Source organism: Vidua chalybeata, chromosome 2 (assembly GCF_026979565.1).
Source record: "Vidua chalybeata isolate OUT-0048 chromosome 2, bVidCha1 merged haplotype, whole genome shotgun sequence".
NCBI lineage: Eukaryota > Metazoa > Chordata > Aves > Passeriformes > Viduidae > Vidua > Vidua chalybeata.
The window spans coordinates 6,831,653-6,853,354 of record NC_071531.1 but is presented as its reverse complement, the minus strand read 5'-3'; the positions used below and the strand labels follow the sequence as shown (position 1 = coordinate 6,853,354).

At 41.1% G+C, this 21,702-nt stretch overlaps 1 protein-coding gene across 2 annotated transcripts in view; it reads left to right on the top strand.

Moving 5' to 3' along the window:
• LOC128784299 (amine oxidase [flavin-containing] A-like) overlaps positions 1–21,702 on the top strand; it is a 34,136-nt gene that overhangs the window by 963 nt on the left and 11,471 nt on the right. The window contains exons 1-6 of one of the 2 annotated variants that reach the window (XM_053935772.1): positions 9,237–9,302; positions 9,383–9,525; positions 10,601–10,738; positions 17,838–17,942; positions 19,179–19,270; positions 21,555–21,696. In XM_053935772.1, coding sequence (XP_053791747.1) covers positions 10,721–10,738; positions 17,838–17,942; positions 19,179–19,270; positions 21,555–21,696 — 357 coding nt within the window. In that variant the 5' untranslated portion in view covers positions 9,237–9,302; positions 9,383–9,525; positions 10,601–10,720. Of the gene's footprint in view, positions 1–9,207; positions 9,303–9,382; positions 9,526–10,600; positions 10,739–17,837; positions 17,943–19,178; positions 19,271–21,554; positions 21,697–21,702 lie in introns of those variants that run through there. The other variant, XM_053935771.1, reaches the window with a different exon arrangement.

Below are 21,702 nucleotides of genomic sequence, written 5' to 3'. Positions count from 1 at the left end.
TTATGTTATTTCATCTACTAAAAGAACATTAATTTTTTAAATAATTGTTGGTGAATATGTAAATACGCAAATAATCTGTAGCATCTCTAAACAGAAAGGAAGAGTGTGGATGTAGATTTCCTTGCTTTTTAGTTGTACCAGATGCCTGGTAATTTTCCTGCTAGAATGAGACATTTGGTCTTCATCCTTGGGGTTCCTGTAATGCACAGAGTGTCCTTAGGGAATTACCACCCATTCTGTGTGCAGCTGATGGCAACATCCTCTTAATATGGTTTTTAGAGCTCTGACAAGCTCTTGTTCCCTTCAGGGTGCCTCGTTCCTCTAGGTCCCCAACCTGTTGTAGTGTTTTAGAAAATGCTTTGAGCATTTCTGTGTGATGTCTTGCCTCACTCATACAAAAACAGTAAGTTACTTTGCAACACCTATGCCTTGGACCAAAGACTCTGGGGATTGAAATGGAGCCAAGCAGAAAATTTCACAGTGCTCACAGTTCCCTGAAAATTTGTTGGTGGCATGAGGAAGACAAATAAACATGTCACAGCACTTGTGGGGTACAGGGACAGTTTTCATGCCAATGGAAACTCCATGCCAGTGGCATAGACATTGGTGTCTGCCTGTTATGAATTAGAACAGCCATTGAAAAATAGACAATGAATGCCTTATTTAATAATTAATCCATTTTTACTCTACACTGCTATTCATAGCTGGGGGATTAAACTCTGATCAGCTTCTGGTCTGTTTTGCTTTTCTCACAGCTTCTCTGTCACTGCCATTCCTGCAACAATATGCCTACACCTCATTTCTGCAAGAAGTTAGACAGTGCTTCAGTGCTTTCTGGTCTTAAAAAAAAAAAAAAAAAAAAAAAAAAAAAAAAAAAAAGTTCTGCTTTTGGTGGAACACATAGTAAAACATGCTCCAGTATGGACAGGATTTCCCCTCAACATCTCTCTGATTCCAGTGTTGACTTGCTGTTTGTATCTGTGAAATTGAATTTGCAGTTCACTTATCTGGTGAGATTTCTCTCTCCTCTCCTTCTATTGTATTTTAAATACTCATTACCTGGTGCTTGGAAGAAAGGATAGGAAACTCTGAGATAAACTAGCTCTTTACTACAAATACATGAAATGAAGTATAAGCAAATACATGAAATCTGTATGAGGTATAAGCAAGGTGCTTGTTCTATTAAGTGTGAACATCCCAGCAGTGATGGTGTGGCTTTTAAAACTATTTGTCCAGTATTTGTGAAATGAAGCTCAAATCCTGACAGGCAGCTCTGGAGTTGTCTGTTTCTCAAATCAAAGCATGGTCCTGAGAGGCAATTTCTGGACAATGAATTTCTGCACATGTTCTGCTCATCCCTGCTCCTGGCCTCTGCATGCACACCACAATGTGGTCATTCCAGGGACACAGAATCCCCTCTGCCTGTAGGGAGCTGCAGTCTAGAGGTGGAGGGAGCTTCTGCAATGAGTGCTTTGGGAAGAAAAAGCTTTTGGAAGAAATCTCTGCTTGGATGGCTTCTACCTCTGGGATTTTCCTGCTGTACCCCATGGAATTGCACTCAAACTGTCCAGGCTGCATCAGCAAGTGCCTTTGCACCCTGTAGAGAGGGAGCTGCAGAGGTTGGGATAGATTCCTCTTTCCACTTGGGCTTGCATGTTAAAAATGTGGGTTGTGGCCAGTAAAAGCCCCAGGCACGTGTTTGTGTCACTCTTAATAGATAATGTCTCCTGTAATACAGTTAATATTGATTATAGCCTTTTATACCCAAGCATATTAAATAAACTGGTGCCTGAAGTTAAAGACTTTCACCATACCCACAGGGAGTTTTTATTCCTATGGCTCAAATATTGCTCCCATTTTCTATTTATAGGGTTTTCTACTGAACTGAAGAGTGCTGTTTTGGATTGATTTTGACATGATTGGTTTTACTTGACTGTGTGTTTGTTGAAACCCAGCAAGCTGATGGCACAAAATGTAAGGAGGGCCTGGGTGCTCAGTCACTCCTCAGGCACTGCTCATGAACAACTGGACAGCATTAAGTGCTCAGAGAGTTTTGACAGAAGCCTCAGATACTTCAGCTTGTCAGATCTGAGAATGACTTCTGTAATTTCTCAAAACTTTCTAACTGACCTTATTGGGGCATATTTTCACATGGGTAACAAAATGTGCTATGTTGACTCTACCCTGCCAAATTTCAAGTAGCTGCTGCAACTTCCAAAACAGGCATTAAAAAAGGGCATGATTTTTCAAAATCAAAGAATATGTTTTCCCTAGGCATTTAGAAACAGTCAATTTTGACCAAGATTTTCCAGCAGAAAAGAATCACAAAAAAACACACCCTGAAAAATACACCCTGAAAATTCAAGCTTAAATAGTTCCAAATTTGGAAAGAAAAAAAAAAAATAAAAAGAAGAATGGAAGCAAAATACCGTAACTTTTTTTCATGGGAGTATATTCATGTGCCAGCCTTACCTCATGTGGAAGCCAATTTATCAGAAGACTACATGGAGAATTAAAAATGTTTGTCTACATAATGCAAACCAGAGAGGCAGCAGATATGGAGAAGTATGTCCAGAAGCAGAGAAGTCAAAAAAATCTTGTATGGAAATATGGTTTGGAAGAAATTTCAGCACATTGTGTTACAAGTACAAAATACAAGAGAAAACCAGACATAATTGAATCTGACACTTAAGACTATGATTTGCTGACATGGATAGTTTTTATTTCCACAGAAAAAGATGTTTGTTTTTATCTAGAAAAGAAGAGATTGTGTTGTTCTACAAAATCAAAGCTGAGATTTCCCAGCCATGTGCAGGAAACAGCACTGTTTTCTGCTGCACTTATGGAGGATTCCAAGGGCCACAAATTGTAGGAAAAGCTGGGATGTAAAAATAGTAGTGATTAGCCTTTATATAGAAATAAAACATATGATATATTATTAAGACAGTTTTGTTTTTCTCTCTGTGGAAAGGCACTCTGTGTTGGCATCTCCAGCTCCACAGTGTGTGATCGACAGCCTTACCCCTCGAGCTACCTACGCCTTGGCTGTGGGCTCTGAGTGAAAGACTGAATAATGAGGAAATGCAGATTTTCCTTGATTGCCATCCTGGCAGCACAACTTCTGTTGTACACTGCCCTGTTTGTTTTGACAGCGTGCCAAGCTGCTGGTGGGTGTTGGTGTCAGATAAACTGTCAAACACACAGTTGTTGGTGTGAGATAGAATCAGCCTGACCTGTGTAAATCTGGAGTAGTTTTCAATATTTTTTTCCCCCTACTGTTACTTCTGTATTTACCTGGGATTTGACCTATTGGAATGTAATATTTGATTAATAAAATGTATTCTCTGTTTATCACTTTGCATTTGCCCTGTGCTGGGTTCCATCTACCTGGTTCCTGCCTTCCTTCTTTCTAGATCCAACTAGAAAGGTGGTAATCAGTGATAAAGTTGTCATTTAGTAACAGAGATTCCTAAAGACCATTTTTGGGGATGCAATAATAAATAACAATGTTTCACAGAGCTCTGAGTTCCCAATGCACTCCTAGCAAGCTGTTTTTATGGCAAAAATTTACAGCAGGAACAAAACTCCCAGAATCCTGTACAAAGTGTAATGGATGCTTTCTACAATAATTGCAAATAAGCAGAAGTACCAATTTCCATTTGCCTCCTTCATAATGTGTTCTGCTGTTTTGCTGTTGAAATCTTATGAGTGTTATTTGCCTCAACAAGCAAAAGAAACAGCCAAGTAGTTAGGACACATCACTAAAAATGGCCTCACATAACAAAACCAGGCGTGGGACAGGCATTATGTCTTTTCTGGGAATACCAGCACTGATGTTATTGGTATTTGTGGTGATGACATTGATCATAAATTAGCAGCAACATTTTTTGTCATTCTTTTTTAGTTAAAAGTCACCATTTAGGTAATAGGAATTTATTCTGCACAACACTAACTAAAAAAAAATTGTCAATAGTCATAACATGTGTAATTACCACGGTTGTTTCCATTAGCAGGTGGGATCAAATGGTCATAATTTTAACTGCTCATTTTAATTGGAGGAAAGATGCCTCATTTCCAACCTTGTGCTTATACTCATTAACTTTTTTCTGCCTTTGTTTTGGGGAAGGACATTACTTTGGGGAAGGAAAGTTTAGTGCAAGAAGCTATGGACATGAAAAATCCCAGTGGGTGTGTGTGGAGTGGATTAATCCTTGGGATAGAATTCCCTTTTCCTGCCTACTGCATTTCTGCTAACATTGTCCATGAGAAACTGTCTTTGTGCCCTTCAGAACAAGGCTTGCATCTGTAGAAAGCATTTAGACAGTGATGCCATTGAGACCAGTAAGTGGCTTGTTCTCCTTTGGACAATGTACTCTGTAATACAAAATATTTATTCTCTTTTGGTTAAGATCTTTGCTGAATCAAGTGGATTTTTTTTTCCTAGAAGGGAAAAAAATAGTGATGAAAAAGAGATTAAATAGATTTACCTGAAAAGGACAAAATACATTTACTCAATCTCTCTCCAATACCAAGTCTACAAGAAGGGACATGAAAGAAAGTATGGCAAGATAAAACAGGGTTTCTGACAAGCAGAAAATTAGTGATGTTATGGTATTAGGCAACACTGAAGTAGAAATAAATGTAGACTTGTGATCTACACTGTGCATTCTTGCTCTTTTGTGTGAATTTAAGATGCTGTTACTGAATTAATAGCACTGTTGGCTTGGGGTCTTTTTATATTTTCAGTGGCAATTTAAAATCTTCAAGTCAGTGAAAGGAAACAGTTTTTTCATTCGCAGCTTTCTGTGTGTTGTTGCCCATTAGTGGGTCCTCTGGTCAAACTGATGTAACTGAGCACATTTTAACTGTGTTTTAAGACTTAAATAAATGCTGTGATGTACACAAAAATTCCAATGAAAGGGTAATCAAGGTTGCAGGAGAAAAATAAAGAGGTGAGAAAGGGAAATTCTACCCTATGGTCATGGCAGAAATGTTTTGCATCTCTCATTGACAGGTTAATTTTTACTTGCCAAAAGGATTTCTAGCTGGAAAAACGAGAGCTGATTTTAAGGTGGTCATTGCCAGGTTTAATTACTCAATTGTGTTTAGAAAAAGTTGGGGTTTCCATCAATGAAACAGTAAAAATAATCACAGTATTAGAATGCCATTACAATGGAACTTTAATAATGATATATTTCCAATTCTCTTATTTTACTGATGCGTATTGGAAAAATAAGCAAAAAAATTCTTAAAATTATTTCCCCACTCAAGATCAGAAAAAATGTAGGGATTTTACAGGATGATTTTCCCCCTTTTTCTCAATTAAATCTTGCTAGAACACTGCAGTAATGACTTAATCTTTCTCACAATGTGGCTATCCCATGTTGTGTACAGTAGGGTGGATTAATAAGGATTTTATGAAGGAATGTTCTGTATTTACAGAGCCTAGATTTTGAAAGGTATAGCTCTACACTGTTAGTATCCAATCACTAGGACATTTCCAATAAAGTAACTTCTTAAAAACTCTCACTGTTTCTGCTGCAGAACTCATCTCTGCTCATATGGCCTGTATCAACCCCCAAGTACTGAGGCAACTTGGAATTATTCTCATAAATCTACACTTATAAACACTTCCCTACAAAACAAGGAACCATTTTCCACATTACAGGACTCCTCTGGAATCAAGTTCAAGTCTCTTAAGTCCCAATGTTGTTCACTACCTGTGGAGTTGAACTTTTCTTTCCTGTGAGGTAGAGATGGGCTTTGCTGTATTACAAAATTCAGTATTGTTCAGCATCCTTATGTTTCAGTCATGGGGTGTGTCCTGTTGGCATCAGTTCATCTTAGTTTCTTTTCTTTTTTCTTTTTTTTTTTTTTTTTTTTTTTTTTTTTTTACTGTATATGCAGTGTTTTGATGCACTTCAAAGGGCTTTGCTTGTGGTAGCATTATGACAATTTTCTGGCATGAAGGCAGCCACAGTATGATCTGTAGCAGCACCAATTCTGAGTCCTTAATAGCACTGCAAAATCAATAGGAACAGAGCTTTCCTGCATGGCATCTTCAGAGGAGGGGAGCTGCTTGTGAGATTTCCATAGAAACCCTTATGGAGGATGTCTGGCCTTGTTTGTTCTCATTTTACAGTAAGTGAATTTCCACAGCCAGACACTGCGAATGAGCCGTGCTTTTGGCAGGCTCCTTCCATCTTGCTGAGGCAAGTGGTGTATTTCTAATTCATTATTCCAGGGGATATCTGGAAGGAGTTTATCCAGTGATTTGGGGTGGTTTCCAGCTTTATCTCAGGGCTGCCCTCGGGGGAGGTGGAGGTGACACAGCCACAGCTGTGACAGGAGTGTCTGCACCAAGTCACACCAGCAGGCACTGGAGTGTTTGCATTGCCTGGTCTGAGCACTGAGCCCACTTTGGCCTGGAATAGTGTGCCTGTAAGGAATGGTTTGGGTTGGAAGGGACCTTAAAGCCCATCTCATTCCACCCCCTGCCGTGGGCAGGGACACCTCCCACTAGACCGGGTTGCTCAAAGCCCCATCCAGCCTGGCCTGGAGCACTTCCAGGGATGGGGCATCCACAGCTTCTTCCCTGCCCCCTGGGAGTTGCTGAAGTTCATGGTGTCCTCTGGGATGGAGATGATGTAGAGGAAGTGGGAGGATAGCTCCTGAGCAGGCAGGGATGAGGCAAGCAGCAGGAAGGGAGGTGGTCTCATTCCTTCCTCTCTCATTCTTATCCCATCAATCAATCACTCTCTGGTGTCCAGTCCTGTCCAGGATATGGGAACAGCAACAAAAGTCTTGAAAACTCAAGTTATGGAGAAGATGAAGGGTAACTATGCAGTCAATTTAGAGGTTAATTGTGTATAAAAAGCACAGAGGCTTCATCACCTGTGGGGTGTGTGAGATGAACCTGTGGAAGGACCTGGACCTGGTACACTTCAGTCTGACCAGGCTGGAGCTAAAGAGGTGGGTCCAACAGACAGAGATGGAGACAGACATAGAGATGCTGTGTGTGGATGTTGTTCCTAGTCTTCTGTTTTGAAAGAAAATAGTTTCCATGCTTTCAGCAAATAAATGTGTAGTAGTAATCTTAAATAAACATATTTTGTATTGTTTATACTTGTGAGTCATGCCCTCTCCCAGTTCCCAGTAAGCCATTGCTGTCTCAATGTATTTCTTGCTGTTTTGTTTCCCAGTTTATGAAGCTTCAAAGCTTTTTTCTTTTTTTTTTTCTTTTCTTTTTTTTTTTTTTTTGACCAGTTTCTCAGATGACCATTGGGTTAACAGTAGTGAAACTTAACTGTCTGTAAGTCTGGAGAACAAGTACAATTTAACAGGCAAACAGGTTATAGAACCTCAGTCACATTCAGACAACACATTCTTCATCCCTTAGCAGCCCTTCTTTATTTGGATACATCCCATAATTAAGCTATAATCCAGTAGTGAGTTTAACTTCCAACTCAGTCCACTGTAACCATTATTCTTCCTAAACTACTGTGGCAGGAATAGAGCTGTTGTATTCAGCATGAAATTATGGTCTTAGGCACCAAAGATTTGCATTTAATTTTTTTTTTCATACCTAGGCTGGACTTCTTTTGGCTTCATGTTCAGTTTTTTTCAAGGCATGTATATCTGCAGTAAACTTTCTTACAAAAGAATGACCCACTCATGTCTGAGTGTCCAGTGGTATTTATACAGAATAGAGAATTCAGCCTATTATTTTATATGTATATGATATCCACTATTTTTTGACAAAACCTGCTGTATCTCTTGAAATCTCATTTTTCTGCATATAAAAAAATATATATTTGTAAGAAAATATTGTAGTTTGTGTTTTCAACATCATAGATTTGTGTCTCCTACATCTCCTACATTTATGCTGGGGAGGAAGAGAAACCATCACTCAATGGATTAAGGAATTGGCTAGAAAAAAATTGTTTCTAGAGTTTCATGGAGGAAAAAAATTATCACTGAAATAAATTAGATCAATTTATAAGATATCCACTCCACTGAAAAATGGCTTGCAATCTAAAAAATTAAATTATTAAATAGATGGAAGAATTTAGTATAATTTTGCTCCAGCAGCAATCTGAAGAATATGGTGCAAGGGTGTAAAGTTACTTTTAGATGAGTATGAAAATCATATATATAATTTCTGCCTATGTAAGACATTTGAATTTCCTCAGGTCTGGTTTCCAGTGAATAGTGTTCCACTTTCCCATTAAAAGATACTATGCATAGGAGTTTATGGTCAATTCTGCATTGCCCTTAGAATAAAGGACTACATTTAACTCTCCCCAGAATGATTCCTCTCCCCTGGTCTTTTCAGACATGCCTTCTTTGTAGGCTCACAAAAAGTTGATTTTAATCACATTTCAAGGTAGTGTAATAAACATGAGGGTAATATTGTTACTCCTGCCTGCAGGGTAACTTGGAAGTTCTGATCAATAGGGCTGCCTTTTGTGTACTTAAGGAGGGGAAACAACTCCCAAGAAACAATGCTTCAGTGCCAAATTGGCCTGCAGGGCACTGGCATAATCTGATTTCACCAACTCATGATTGCTTTTTACAATTTCAGCTCACATCTGTCAGGAGCAAAGAGGTCTCCTGTCCTATTGAATTTTCAGTTGTCTCTAGTGGCTCCATCACAAAGTTCCCTAATTAGATGATTTTTGCTGAGACCATAATTCCACTTATACAGTATCTACATGCAGCCTGTTTGATTGTCATGGTCAAACTGCATTGCTGAAAATGAATCCTGACAGGGAAGCAGACTTTCCTTCTGCATGTGAATGAGGCCAAGGGACAGCAGAGGAGCAAGAGCTGATGTGGGAGAGGAGCATTGTTGATGTCACTGTGGCACTGCAAGGCCCCCAGGCTGGGTGCTGCCTTTCCATAGGCTGCACAAATGAAGAGTAGGATGTGTGTCTGTCCCTTAATAATTGAAGTTTTGCTGCTTTTAAAAGGCCAAAATGCCAATCCAAGGAGGAAACTTCAGTCTGTGAGTGGTTATTAAATACAACTAAGCAGCAGCCACAGGATTTCTGTGGTGAGATACCATGCAAAGCTCCTAACTCCTCTCAGGGATTTTTGAGAACAGTCTATTGAAATCTCTGACCTTGAAGTTTTGGTTCAGTTTTTGACCATGAATGTGGCTGGTTGCTGCCACTGGCTTTAATGCACTTTCTCTTTTTTTGATAGGTTTGTCAGCTGCCAAATTGCTGTCTGAGGCTGGGGTCAGTGTGGTGGTCCTTGAGGCCCGGGACAGAGTGGGAGGAAGGACATTCACTATCAGGGTAAGTGCTGCATGAGGTGAGGACTCCCACTTGTGCTGGTCTGCAATGTGACAGATGTCACTCCTGTTATTTTGACCCAGGGAACTGCAATTATTTTGATCCAGGGAACTACAGCTTCAGCTCAATCCCTCAGAAGGTGACAGAGCAACTAATCCAAAAGTCATCAGTCAGCTTGTGCTCACCAAGAAGAATCCCTGCTTGGCCAACCTGACAGCCTTCTAAGGTGCAGTGACTGGCTTAGTAGATGAGGGAAAAATTAATATTGTCTACGTAGACTTCAATAATGTGTTGAAAACCATCATCTGGGACCATGAGTGTCAGAGCATTTCCCCTCTTTTTCCCATCTCCCTTTGCATACTGTAACAGGCATGATAACTTAGAGCCTGAGCTTAAGTTAACAGCATGGTAACTTAGAACATGATAACTATAAGAAGCAGCCTGAGCAGTACTAGGCATCATTATGACTCAGACATATGTTTTAAAATGTTTTAAAATTATATGAAATAACACTTCTGCTTCTAAAAATGAATTGCATCTTGATTTCCATTAGAAAAAAAAAATGAAAGAAATGAAGAGTCACTTGTGGCACATGGTAATGTAATACAGACATTACCTCTGCTTCCCACCCTGGAATTGAGGGAGGTGTAAATTATGTCAGGTGCCATTGCTGGGGAACCAGAGATAAACAGTTGTGTTCCAGCAGAAATCATTGTGTGTGAAACATGGAGCATAAACACCATCCTTCTGTGACACTGAGAATGCCAGACTTAAAATACTTACTATAAACAGTGTTTAAGAGTTACTGTCTTGGGAGATCAGCCTGCTGTAATAGTGTGCATCCCTTCTGCTTTATTCCCACTTCCCAAGTGAGTGGGGTGCTGGTCTGAGGGGTGCATTGAGCACCTTTCATGGCAGGCATGGCTGGGGGTCCCTGCCCAGACAGCAGCTGGAGCCGAGGTGTGCAGTGCTGCAAAGGAGATTAATCTCCTGCAAAACTGCAGTGCAGTGCTCAGCACCTGCAGCATTAAGTCTAAGCAGGTATCTAGAGAGAGAAAACAAGCCTTGATGCTGAAGGTGGTTTCAGCTGCAGAATGACAAGAAAAGTAATGTGAATTTCTTAAACATCTCCAGGGGTGGTGACTCCACCACCTCCCTGTTCAGCCCATGAACAAATCCCTCCTGACTATCATACACATACATTCCATACACATTCAGTTTGGAACAATTCTTTCTGCTTCTAGATGTTTGTATTGGGGAGCTTCCTGCACAGCTTCTGATTCCTGTATTCTTTTTCACAGAATGATAAAGTGAATTATGTAGATGTAGGTGGATCTTATGTGGGACCTACCCAAAACCGGATTCTGCGACTGGCAAAAGAGCTGGGGGTGGAGAACTATAAAGTGTATGTCGAGGGCCGCATGTTCCATCACAAAGGGGTAAGTATTGCATTTCTATGCTGAGGTACCCAAAGGTAGCACTGAAACTTGGAAATTACTGACAGTCATCAAAAGGGTTGCATTTAAAACTCACCCTTAGTAATCCAGACAGCACCTGCTCAAAGTGCTGTTATTCTGTTTTAACTTGTTGGGAGTGCAACAAATGGTTCTTATCTTCTTTTTAAAAGTGTTCAGAAAATGCAGCTGACAGCAGCTAAAAAATCTGGGATGTATTTGCCACATTGTTTGTGAACATACCCTCCAAAGAAATTTTGCCTGAAATTCAGGAAATATTTGTTCAGAAATAAAAGCTAAATTTAAATTTAAAAAAATAATAGTTTTGATGGATAGTATTGAATGATGATGCTGGACAACAGTATTATGGAATTAGAGTGGGAGTAGGATAATATATTTTACCCACATGACTGGATTCACATGAAATCTCTCCCAGTTCCATAGAGTGGGATTCATCTCACAAATGGGTGTTTGGAAGTTAATAATCTAATCTGAGATTCTGAGCTTCCCTCTCCAGCTAATGGTGACACACAAGCCCTTCCCAAGAGTCACCAAAAGTTTCACCTCTGAGATGTGGGGCAGCAGGAGTCCAGGTGGCCACTCTTGAGCAAGTACTGGTGTGGCTGAAGTGAACAGGAATGAAACCTGTCCTCAGAGCAGATTTCCAGCCCTTGTGCCAGATCTTTAGCCCACTGATTTTTTTGCACAGGTCCTACCCAGGACCTGCTGCCAAAAACAGTGCAGGGTGAGAGCAGCAGGGAGAAGGACAAAGAAAGGCTTAAGATTCATAGGTGTGAGATGTGACTGTCAGTAACCATAACTCAAAGTATTATTTTAATTTGCAAACACCATCACTTTCAATTTTTTTAAAAAATATTCTTTAGTTTTGGCACTTAACAGACTCTGGCAGAACTTGAATCCTATATGAGTCACAGTTAACATACTTGATACAGACAAACCATCCTATGTGATGGATCCTTAATTGGTTTCATTTCTATTACCTTCCCATTTTTTTTCCTAAGAATTAGAGCGATGTGTTCACGCTGCAAAGTTTTACCATCTGGTTCTGCAAGCACTACTTATTGGGCAGATTGATGCCATGCTCATAAAACAGGCACATCTTAAATAATTGCACAGCCACTTCATCATACTAAAAAACTTACTTGTCACCCCCTCATGCAAAATTGATGTAATTCTACAGAAAGAGGGATGGGGTGGTTTGTACCAGCAGAATGTTTGTCCCACTCTAATTTAAGCTCAGGCATGAATATCTCAGCATCCTACAAGGCACTTATCTTCTTTATGTTAAATAAAAGGCTCTAATGAGTTACATTACTTTGAGCCCTTAATCCATTTTGACACCAAAGCTGCAGCTTTTTATTGTCCCACATTGCATTATGCTCGTCCCTGCTAATGACCATGTAATTTTGTATGTTTTCTTTGAAGTGAAAGCATATTTCTAAGCAAGAGGCAGCATTATGAGCTATTCAGCTGGATCACAGGCTATGGATCAGTTCTGGATTTGTCATCGTGGTCCTGCTGAGCTACTCAGGGTCCCAAGGGAGATGTAATTGTTGGACCAGGGTGACAGCAAAGGGGCTTTAAGGTCTCCCAGATTTAAGCACTGAATGAATAATAATGATGCTTTTTTTCCTGTAGGTGTCCTTTCTCCCACATCCTCTTCCAGTGAATTGTAGCCCTTTTCTTTCATTTTATTTTCCTAAGGTTTTCCACAGCTTTTTCTCCTTTCTTTTTCCTCGAGACATTGTGAAGTCACCATGCCCTTTGATTTAGGGATGTATTGTTGAACCCTCTCTTATATCCCACTTCTAGAAGAAGCTTATTAAACTCCATCTGTGCAGTCCTGGCTGTTGGCTGGGCTGCTCAATGCCCAGGGCTCTTTTACCTTTCTCTGTTTTACCTTTCTCTCTTTTACCTGCCTGCTGCACACTGTTGCCAGGCTGGAGGCTGGATGGTGAGGTGCAGGTGGGGGTTTGTGCTCTCCCAGCTGCAGATGCACCCCTCACACTCATTAAAGATGCTCCAGGAACACGAGTGGCTGGGGTATTTCCTAGATGGCATAAAGTGTTAGCAAAGAGATTATTTGATATTAAAGGATCATATCCACCAGAAATTAAATATTAATCTGAAAGATGGATGTTTTCAGCCTCTTGGGCTAATGCACCATCAGCCATGGGCCACCTGCTGCCTTTTAGGTTTGAAAGGTCTGATTAAATCTTCTCCCCTTGTGTCTCAGCTGTCTGGTGTTTGTCTGGTGGCTGTCCAGGAGTGTGGAGCCAGGGCCAGACAGGAAGGTCTCCTCCCAAGAGCTTTCTCCAAAGTCTGCAATGTTGTGTGGTTTTGTCAGAGGGGAGAGGAAGTGTTTTGAGCAATGACCAAGCACAGCTTTAGCTGTGTTTGTGACATCTGTATGTAATCTCCAGCACCCTTGGATTAAGAGATTTTTGTTCTTTTTACCTCAACAATCGGTTCAGCTCGGCTTTTTCTGAAGATTTCCAGGATACTGCTTGGATTGAGCTGGGAGAAAGTGGGAAAATGGTTTATCCGAGCAGCGGAAGCAACCAAGAGAAAGTGAAAATCCCCAGAGGGTTTTAATGAGCTTCTTTTCTGTGACAGGAATTTTTCCCATATGTGTGTGGAAAAATTCCACATACTGCAAGCTTTAATAACCAAATTGCTTCATTGGTGCAGGTTTCCTTTGTAGTTACAGTTTCTTTGAAAATCCAAATATGTAACTATTGTTTATCTTTTTTTTTTTTTTATTTGTTCCTTGTTTCTCATCAGATAGCATAGTAACATGGACTCCTTTAATGTCAGTCGGGATTTTTTTTTTTGTATCCTGCCCTTGTAAATCTGTAACTTAAAACTTAAGTGTTTGTTAGGAGCCCTCTTTCCAGCTAAATTTCTTTGTGGCTACTGTCCCATAGCTCAGCAAGAATGCTATTGGAATGAGAAAGGGCAGATGTGCTGGAGTTCTCCCTTCCCTTGGCTGGCAGACAGCTTTTTGTTTTAACAGAGGTTCTTGAAGCTCTGTGCTGTTTTCACCTTTTTAGTAGGAGACCCTAGAAAGTAAAGGCATTGGGCCTTGGTGTGGTGTTAACCTTCTCATGGAACTGCACTCCTCCAATATCTGGCAGCAGCACACAGCTCCAGGATATATAATATTACTTAATAAAGAATTATGATTTTCAGAGGGAGGGAGCACTTGATAAAATATGAGGATTTCTATACAGTGCTTCAGATTAGCCCTCTAGTCCTTTCTTTCCTTCACCCTGCCTTGAGATTAAGAGCTCAGGGTGCAGCAGGTGGGTCTGTGACTAAGACCCTGCACATAACCACAATCTTGCTGTTCAGGCAGGGATCAGACAGCCCCAGGCCCAGCACTGCTCCCAGGGCTAGACCTGCTGGAGGTGGGGACCAGGGAAGGATTCTCACCTGAGGGATCACACCCTGGGGAGCTGCTGATCTGTGCTGGGCACAGCCCAGGCAATCACAACCCCTGCTCTGGAGCGTGGGGGATGCTCCTCCTGTGCTTCCTGATGTGTGCCCTGGCACAGCAGGCAGGAGACAGACTTGCCTTTCTCAAGTCTGGCAAAATTGTCTGCTCCTCTGGCACTATTTGAAACTTGGGGTGGTGTCACAGCTTGGGGTTAATTCCTGTAGTTTTGGCTACAAGCCCCAGCATAGCCCTGGACAGGGAAGGGACCTGGCAGAACTCATCTCTCACTGCCTTCTTTCTAACCACTGAGGGATGGTGCTTGAGGATCTTGTTTTCTTTGGATTGGTGTGGGGTAACTAATCCAAGCAGACAGATCTGAGGTCTGCAGGAAACCACTTGACACAGCAGGAAATGAAAAAAAGAGTTAGATAAACCCTGTGGGTCAGTCAGGCAGCCGTCTGCTAGCATGGGAGCTAAGCCAGTAGGTTATTTGCCTTTCAGTTAAGAAAACAGTAGTTCTGAAAATGATACATCCAGAACACTATAAATTTGTTTAAAAATGGAATATTGCAAGACATACAAATATGTTTGCAGTGAGCTCCTCTGTGAAACTTGCAGCCAGAGCTCTTCTGCCTAGCAGGGAGACAATATTAAAACCAAATTAATAACTTACCAGCCCAGCTCACTCAGGCTGGATTTACTCCCTGCTGTGGAGATACTTGAGCCAGAGAGAAAGTTGGAGAACTGACGTGTCTAAGGCTGTTGGGCTCGTGCTGCCTGATGGGAAATGGAATTTTCTTTCATGGAATTTGCTAGAGTTGGGTTTCCTCTGATCCCATCTCTGATTGGTACAGCCCCACCACACAAGGGTCACTGTGTCTGTGAACTGTTTCAGCCTCTCTGAATTCAGTCTTAACCTCTTCCAGGTCTGCTAGCACTGTTGTATTTTCCCAGCTTTTCCTGACATTGGGCTCCAGTCCCACTGAAGTTGTGGGTTTTTTGCATGCAGAAGAGAGCAACAAGTAACACCAGTTGGCATTTTGTAGTTCTCAGGGAATAAAACATGTATTCCCATTGATCTCCCTGGGCTATGCCATTGACCAAAGATGTTTTAAGCTAAGGATAGGAGAGCTGTTTACAAGTTACATCACTCTGTACAAACACAGTGACTTATCAGAAAGACTTTTGAAAAGAGATTTTCACTGGACAGTGAAAAACTGGGAACCTTTTGGTGCTATTCCTGATTGGAACAGGCTTATCTTTTTCCTTTGTCCCCCTGCAGTATCAACAGGACAGAACAGCAGTAATAACTTCTCCTCATCCTGATTTGGGTGGCCTGACAGGATTGCACCCCATCTCTGCTGAAGGGCAGAATTATTGGGGTTAAAGCATGTCAAGGAAGGAATGTGGATGGCACCTGTGTTCCCAGCCAGAATAAAAAGACTAGCAATAAATTAATTTTGAGAAGCAATGTTTGATGATCTTTTAAAAAAGCAAAATGTTGCACAATAAGAACAAAATGATTCGTAGTGTGCTACTGCTTGGTATCAGTATTTCCTAGTTGGATACAGCATTAGTTTATGGCAGTAAAAGCTGTAGGATGCAGTATATCCCTTTGCATGCACTGTTTGGTCCTCTTTTCTGTGGCTGAACACAGTGCTGCAGCCTGGCAGTGAGAAATTGTCCTCAAGGGAAAGGAGGAGCCAGTGTCATTTCAAGGATTCCCCGCTGGGAGTTCACAGCAGCATTTACTTTGCTCTTGCCATGGCAGAAATGTTTTGCATGCAGGTGTGCACTTGCAGAAGGCTGGAGCAGCATCCCCCCTGCCACCTTCCTTCAGTGTAAGTCTGAAAAAGAACAAAATAGGGATAAAAGAGTGAAAAAAGTATGTGATATACAAGATTGAGATTGCATACCCAGAAATCCAGAGGTAACCAACCACTTCCTGTCGACTTGAAAGCGCAACATTTGTTGGAAATTAAAAAAAAAGAAAAAAAAAAAAAAAAAAAACCAAAAAAAAAAAAACCACAAAAACCAAAACACCCTTAAAACATTAAACTTGTGGATCTCAGGCTGAACCAGCTGATGCTTTGCTTGGCCCAGAGCAGAAATTGTTGAGTCTGGATGGAACAGGAGAGTGGCTTTGATGCTGCCCTCACTGAAGATGATGAGGAGGAACAGCACAGAGTGACCTGATGGACTCCAGAGGAGACAGGACCAGGCAGCGTCAGCCAGGGCTTGCTGTGGTCCCTTACCCAGATGCATTTGCCTCCCCTACTGTACCTATCCTGGAGCTGACAAAAGTTCACCAAAGTGTAGGAATTTCAGCATTTTACTGCTTTTGCCAAGTCTGAAAGCTCACTATGATCTCCGAGTTTCACCTTGCAGCCTTTATCTTTGTTATGACCTTTGCAGAGAAAAAGGTTCTGCAAAATATCAGAAACCCATATTTACACACAAATACACAATTATCAGTGGGGAAGATCAATAAATTCTCTCTCAACAAGTGTGAGGAAGGCATCTTTGGCTCCTGCTTTGTGTCCTCTATCCCCAGGTCCCCATTTCCTACACTTGAAGCACTGCAGCCTCTCTCTTGTCTGTGACCCTCACCTGCCAGGCGTGATGGGCTGGCACAGGCTCCATGGCACTGAAAAGCAGGTTGCAAACTGCTTTAGCACCACAGCTCCTGCCTGTCATGCTCAGAGTGTTCCCTGCATCCTCACACAAACTTCTGACACAGCTGGAAGGGCAGAGAACAGAGGGGTGAGATGAGAAATTCACCACTGACTTAGGTGGGGGAAGGTTCAAAGCAAATTAATAAGAGAAAATGTTACCTGCTTAGCCTGTCCTCTTTCAGATTGAAGTTATCACAAAGAAGCAGCTGCTGCTAGATTGTTTCTCTTATCATTATATCATAGGATTATCTGAAACAGTCAGTTTCAGATGATAACAGTTTCAGCCACTGCTGCAACTCTGTGTCACACACATTGTAACTACTGACACCATTTTTGCAAGTCTAGAATATTTTTCTTCCTGCAGCCAAAACCTTCCTGTTCAGACTTTTTTTATAAGCTAGGTTTCTTCCATGGAATATTAAAGAGGTATGTTTGCTTTTAAAGTGAGGTGTACCATAAAGGTGCTTAAATCGTTTGAAATGCATTCAATTTGAGACCCACACAAATTTCAGGATGCACGTTTCAGCAGCAGGCAAATAGATTCATTTAAGTGTAAAAATGAAGGATGCTTAGGAACAAGGAATATTACCTCTTTGGCCATGGCTTGAGTGTCCTTAACCCAGAATTTGACAGTCTGCTCAGAAAAAATGTACTCCTCCCCACCCCTTCAGAATAGTAATTATAAGAAGGTGTTATTGTCCTTTTTAATGCCAGTCCAGCTGTTTTTATCCCTCCTACTTAGCAACATGCATTCCATTGCTTGCATTCATATGTAGGAAAAAAAAAAAAAAAAGAAAAAGAAAAAAAAAAAGAAAAAAACCCAAAAACCCAGCCAGGTCATTTGGAGCAAAAGGCCAAACATGTGATGACTCTGAGAATTTTGTGTTCTTGAGTAATGAAGATTTGCTCTGTTGTATCTCAGCTGCTTGTGTTTTTATGTGCATTTCAGGGAAAGTCACAAAATATCACAGAAATTTGCCCTTCAACATGGAATCCCTTTGTTTATCTGGATTACAATAACTTCTGGAGAACCATGGACAAGATGGGAAAAGAGGTAGGCTGTCAAAATTCTGTGTTTCCTACAATGCTCCATGAATAAATCAAGTTTGTTTTTGTTTTGTTTCTGGCAGGGTTTTTTATTGTTTCTTTACTATATTAAAAAAAAAACCAAAAACACCTCAACAACAAAACAAAACAGGAAGCATCCATCAGAAAGATTTCTGTATTGCCCAGGAACTGTCAGAAATAACAGGTTTTCCTCAGTGAGAGGGGCATGGACTAGATGACTTGTAAAGGACCCTTCCAACCCAAACTGTTCTATGATTCTATGAGAGGAGACAAAAAGATCTGGAGGTGTCCAAGATATCTGAAAAAATGAGGTTGAACAGTGTAAGTATTTTCTCATGACAGGAAAAAACATTCCATGCGCTGGGAGATTAGGAGGGTTTTTTTCCCCTTCCCTCATGACAGCATTTTGAGCAAAGATGATTTTTTTTTTTTTTTTTTTTTTTTTTGGTAGCTGCTTAAGCTGGACTCCAGTTTGACTTCACAGTAACTTTACTTTTAAAGTTCAAAACATTAGCAGTACAACTGCAGCCCCTGGGGCATTATACTCTCTTTCAAATATTCATCAGTTTCCATAAAATGGAACAAACCAAGGGCTTTACCTTATCAGAATCTTCAAGCATAACTCTCTGTACTCCTGCAAATTCCACTGGTTTTATGTGGGCTTGCAGAATCAAATTTATGCATTATACTACACATTTTTTGTCAATAATGTATTTTTTAAAGAATTAGGGATATGGTAGTATCCTCCACATCACATTACTTACATGCAAAGAATTATTATTAAGAATTTAACTGCCTAAAATATTTCAAAAGTATGTAGAAATTTTTTCTTACTCTGCAATTTGCAGAGAGACATAGGGGCCTTTGGATATTCATCTTGGAACTGACTAGAAAAACAACTTTCCCCTTAATTTCTTGAGGACACCAAGACAGCTAAATTGGAATTGTTTCTGGACAACTAAAAGCCAGAGGAGTCCCAGCAGAAGGATATGGTTCACTGGTCAGCCAAAGACAGATTTGGTGGTCATGGTACAATTCATGCCCAAAGGTGTGAATGGAAACTATTCCATTTAGTGAATTTGTTCCAAATTTATATCCACTTGCAGGGGATAAAAGTAACTCCTGGCCAACATATGAATTAAATATGTGCTACTATCTAGCACAGCAGGCAATGGTACTGAAGTACTGAATAATTTCTTGGATGTTTCACCTCTGTCTCCAGATTCCTGTTGATGCACCATGGGATGCTCCACATGCTGAAGAATGGGACAAAATGACCATGAAAGAGCTGATAAATAAGATTTGCTGGACCAAGTACGTAACTCTTTATCTGCTTTGAAATTCCAGCTGTGGAATGATAGTGGCTTTTTGGCAGGTTCTGTGGTACAGCTAAGTACAGATCAGGAGGTGTTTGAGATGGGCTTTGGTTGGCTGGCAGGTGGCATCAAAGGTGCTGGGGGAGCCTGGGGTTTGCCTCAGCAGGTCCCTGCACACAGCAATGGTGATGTGGGCCCTTCCCACCATCCTTTCCCTTCAAACCATTGGATCATTGAACTCCAGCCACCTCTCCTGTGGCTCTTTGCCTTACAGTGTAGCTTCCCATGAGACACTGACATTCAGGCCCTCGGGGAGGATGAAATCTGCCCTTCCAAATTCCAGGGCTGCAATTCTGCTGTGTGCTGTACTCCTCTCAGGACCTTAAACTCCACTCCAGTCTCATGGCCACTGCAGCCAAGGCTGCCCTTCACCTTTGCATCATCCCACAGGTCCTCCTTGTTTGTGAGTAACAGATCCAACAGAACACCCACAATGGCTGGTAGGAAGAGGGCTCAAGGTCTTGTATCATCTGTAAGATGACCAGTGTGTTTTCTGTGAGGGACTGCACTGTACAAATTAAAAAAGGAACAATGTCCAATACATTGAGGAGATGACAACTGGAAATTCTCTTTTCAATCTTTTCAATCATTTCTCTTTATAAGGGATAGAGAAATATGCTCTTATGAGCACTCGTGTTCCCGCTTGCTGTGCCAGCCCCTGTGCTGTTCTCTAATGCTCTTCTCCCTCCTATTCAGTGTCTTTTATTTGTGTGGCTGTGCTCTGTTTCCCTTTCATTCTGACTGCAGTTTAGTGCTGTGCCTGCAGCTTCCTGACCAAACCTCTCCATTTGAAGATCATTTTTATGGCTTAGGTCTTGCTCCAGCTCCATGGGATATGCTGTACAGCCGTTTGGACTTGCTCAGGCTCCCTGTGGCATTGGAGTTTTTCTTTGCAATTAGTTTTATGAGCTTTTTGCCTGCAGACTTGGTTAGTTTGAACTGCTGTTGCAAGTGCACTGACTTTTCCTCTTCTAGTTTTACTGCTGCTTTCAGCATGGACCTGGTGGAGCATAAGCAGGACTGGGTTTGTAGTGATCCCTCCTTTAACAGACTTCTCTGCTGGGCAGCTTCTACTGCCAATGTTGTCAGTACAGCATCCAGTTTTAATGGATGTGCTCAGCTGAAATGCATTCAAAAACTTAGTAAAAACCAATTTTAAGCCAAGCCACATTTTTCTACACACAGTTAAAAAACAGTGCTTAAACAGAAAAGCTCTTCCACGGCATTTTCTGTATGACTCAGGGCCAAGATAACAAAAGATTTGTTTGCCCTGTGTCACAGATCAGCATCTACTGATCCTGGAGACTTTTTTCACGTTTTAGGCCTGAACCTGCTGCAACTGTTTAGGGCCTTGGTGCTCTCAGAATTGTCACAGAGGGTTCTTGTGTGCAGGCTGTTTTCATATCCCAGCTAGTGAAATAGGGGTGAATGGACCTCATACTTCAGGAAATGAGGTTATAAAAGTTTGTAAGTTACATATTTTAGCCTAGATAACTTGCAAAGTTCCTTCCTTTATCAGATGATTATAAATTCATGTTGTTTCATGAAGCTTCACCGAAGTCAAAGTCCTTTTACCTTCTTTGCAAAATTATCTCAATTTTCTTACAAATCTGTGGCCACAAATGCAAGAAATGTGAATAGCCAGATCCTCTGTTGGATATACTGTGGTAGACAGGTGACTCTTTCCGTATTTTTATGGCAATGACTGCCAATTTGGTTTCCCTGTCTGGGTTATTTACCAACTTTGATTCTTGATTTCACAAAAGATCAGTGCAGCAGTGTTACATGACAGGTGGGGAATGTCTAGGCTGCATGGCTGCTCAGTCCCTCAGGACCCATCAGACCCTGGAACTGATTTGCCCAATGAGCTCCCCCTGAGAAATGCAGAAAGATTTCACTGACAGATTACAAAAAATGTTCTTCTGCTGAGAAAAATATTTGTTCTGATTAAATGAATAGCAGCTGGGAAATGATTTAACTAAGGTGAAAATCAGTGGGATTTCAAACTAAATGGGTAAATACTTCATGGAGGGAAGGAGGTGCTGGTAGAAACCTATTTAAACAGACTCACTACAGACTGAAAAATTAAACAAATATTAATCAACTTGACTTTTCTGACTTTGGGAAAGCAGCCCTTGTTTAGGATGACAAATAAAAATCCTGAAAGCAGTCAGGAAGTCATATTTTCTCACAGTCCTTTCCTGGTCCTGTGTCTCACACAGAGCTGTCAGAGACTTCGCCACGGTCTTTGTGAACGTCAACGTCACGTCTGAGCCTCACCAAGTCTCTGCCCTCTGGTTCCTGTGGTATGTGAGGCAGTGTGGGGGCACATTCAGGATTTTCTCTATCACCAATGGGGGCCAGGTACAA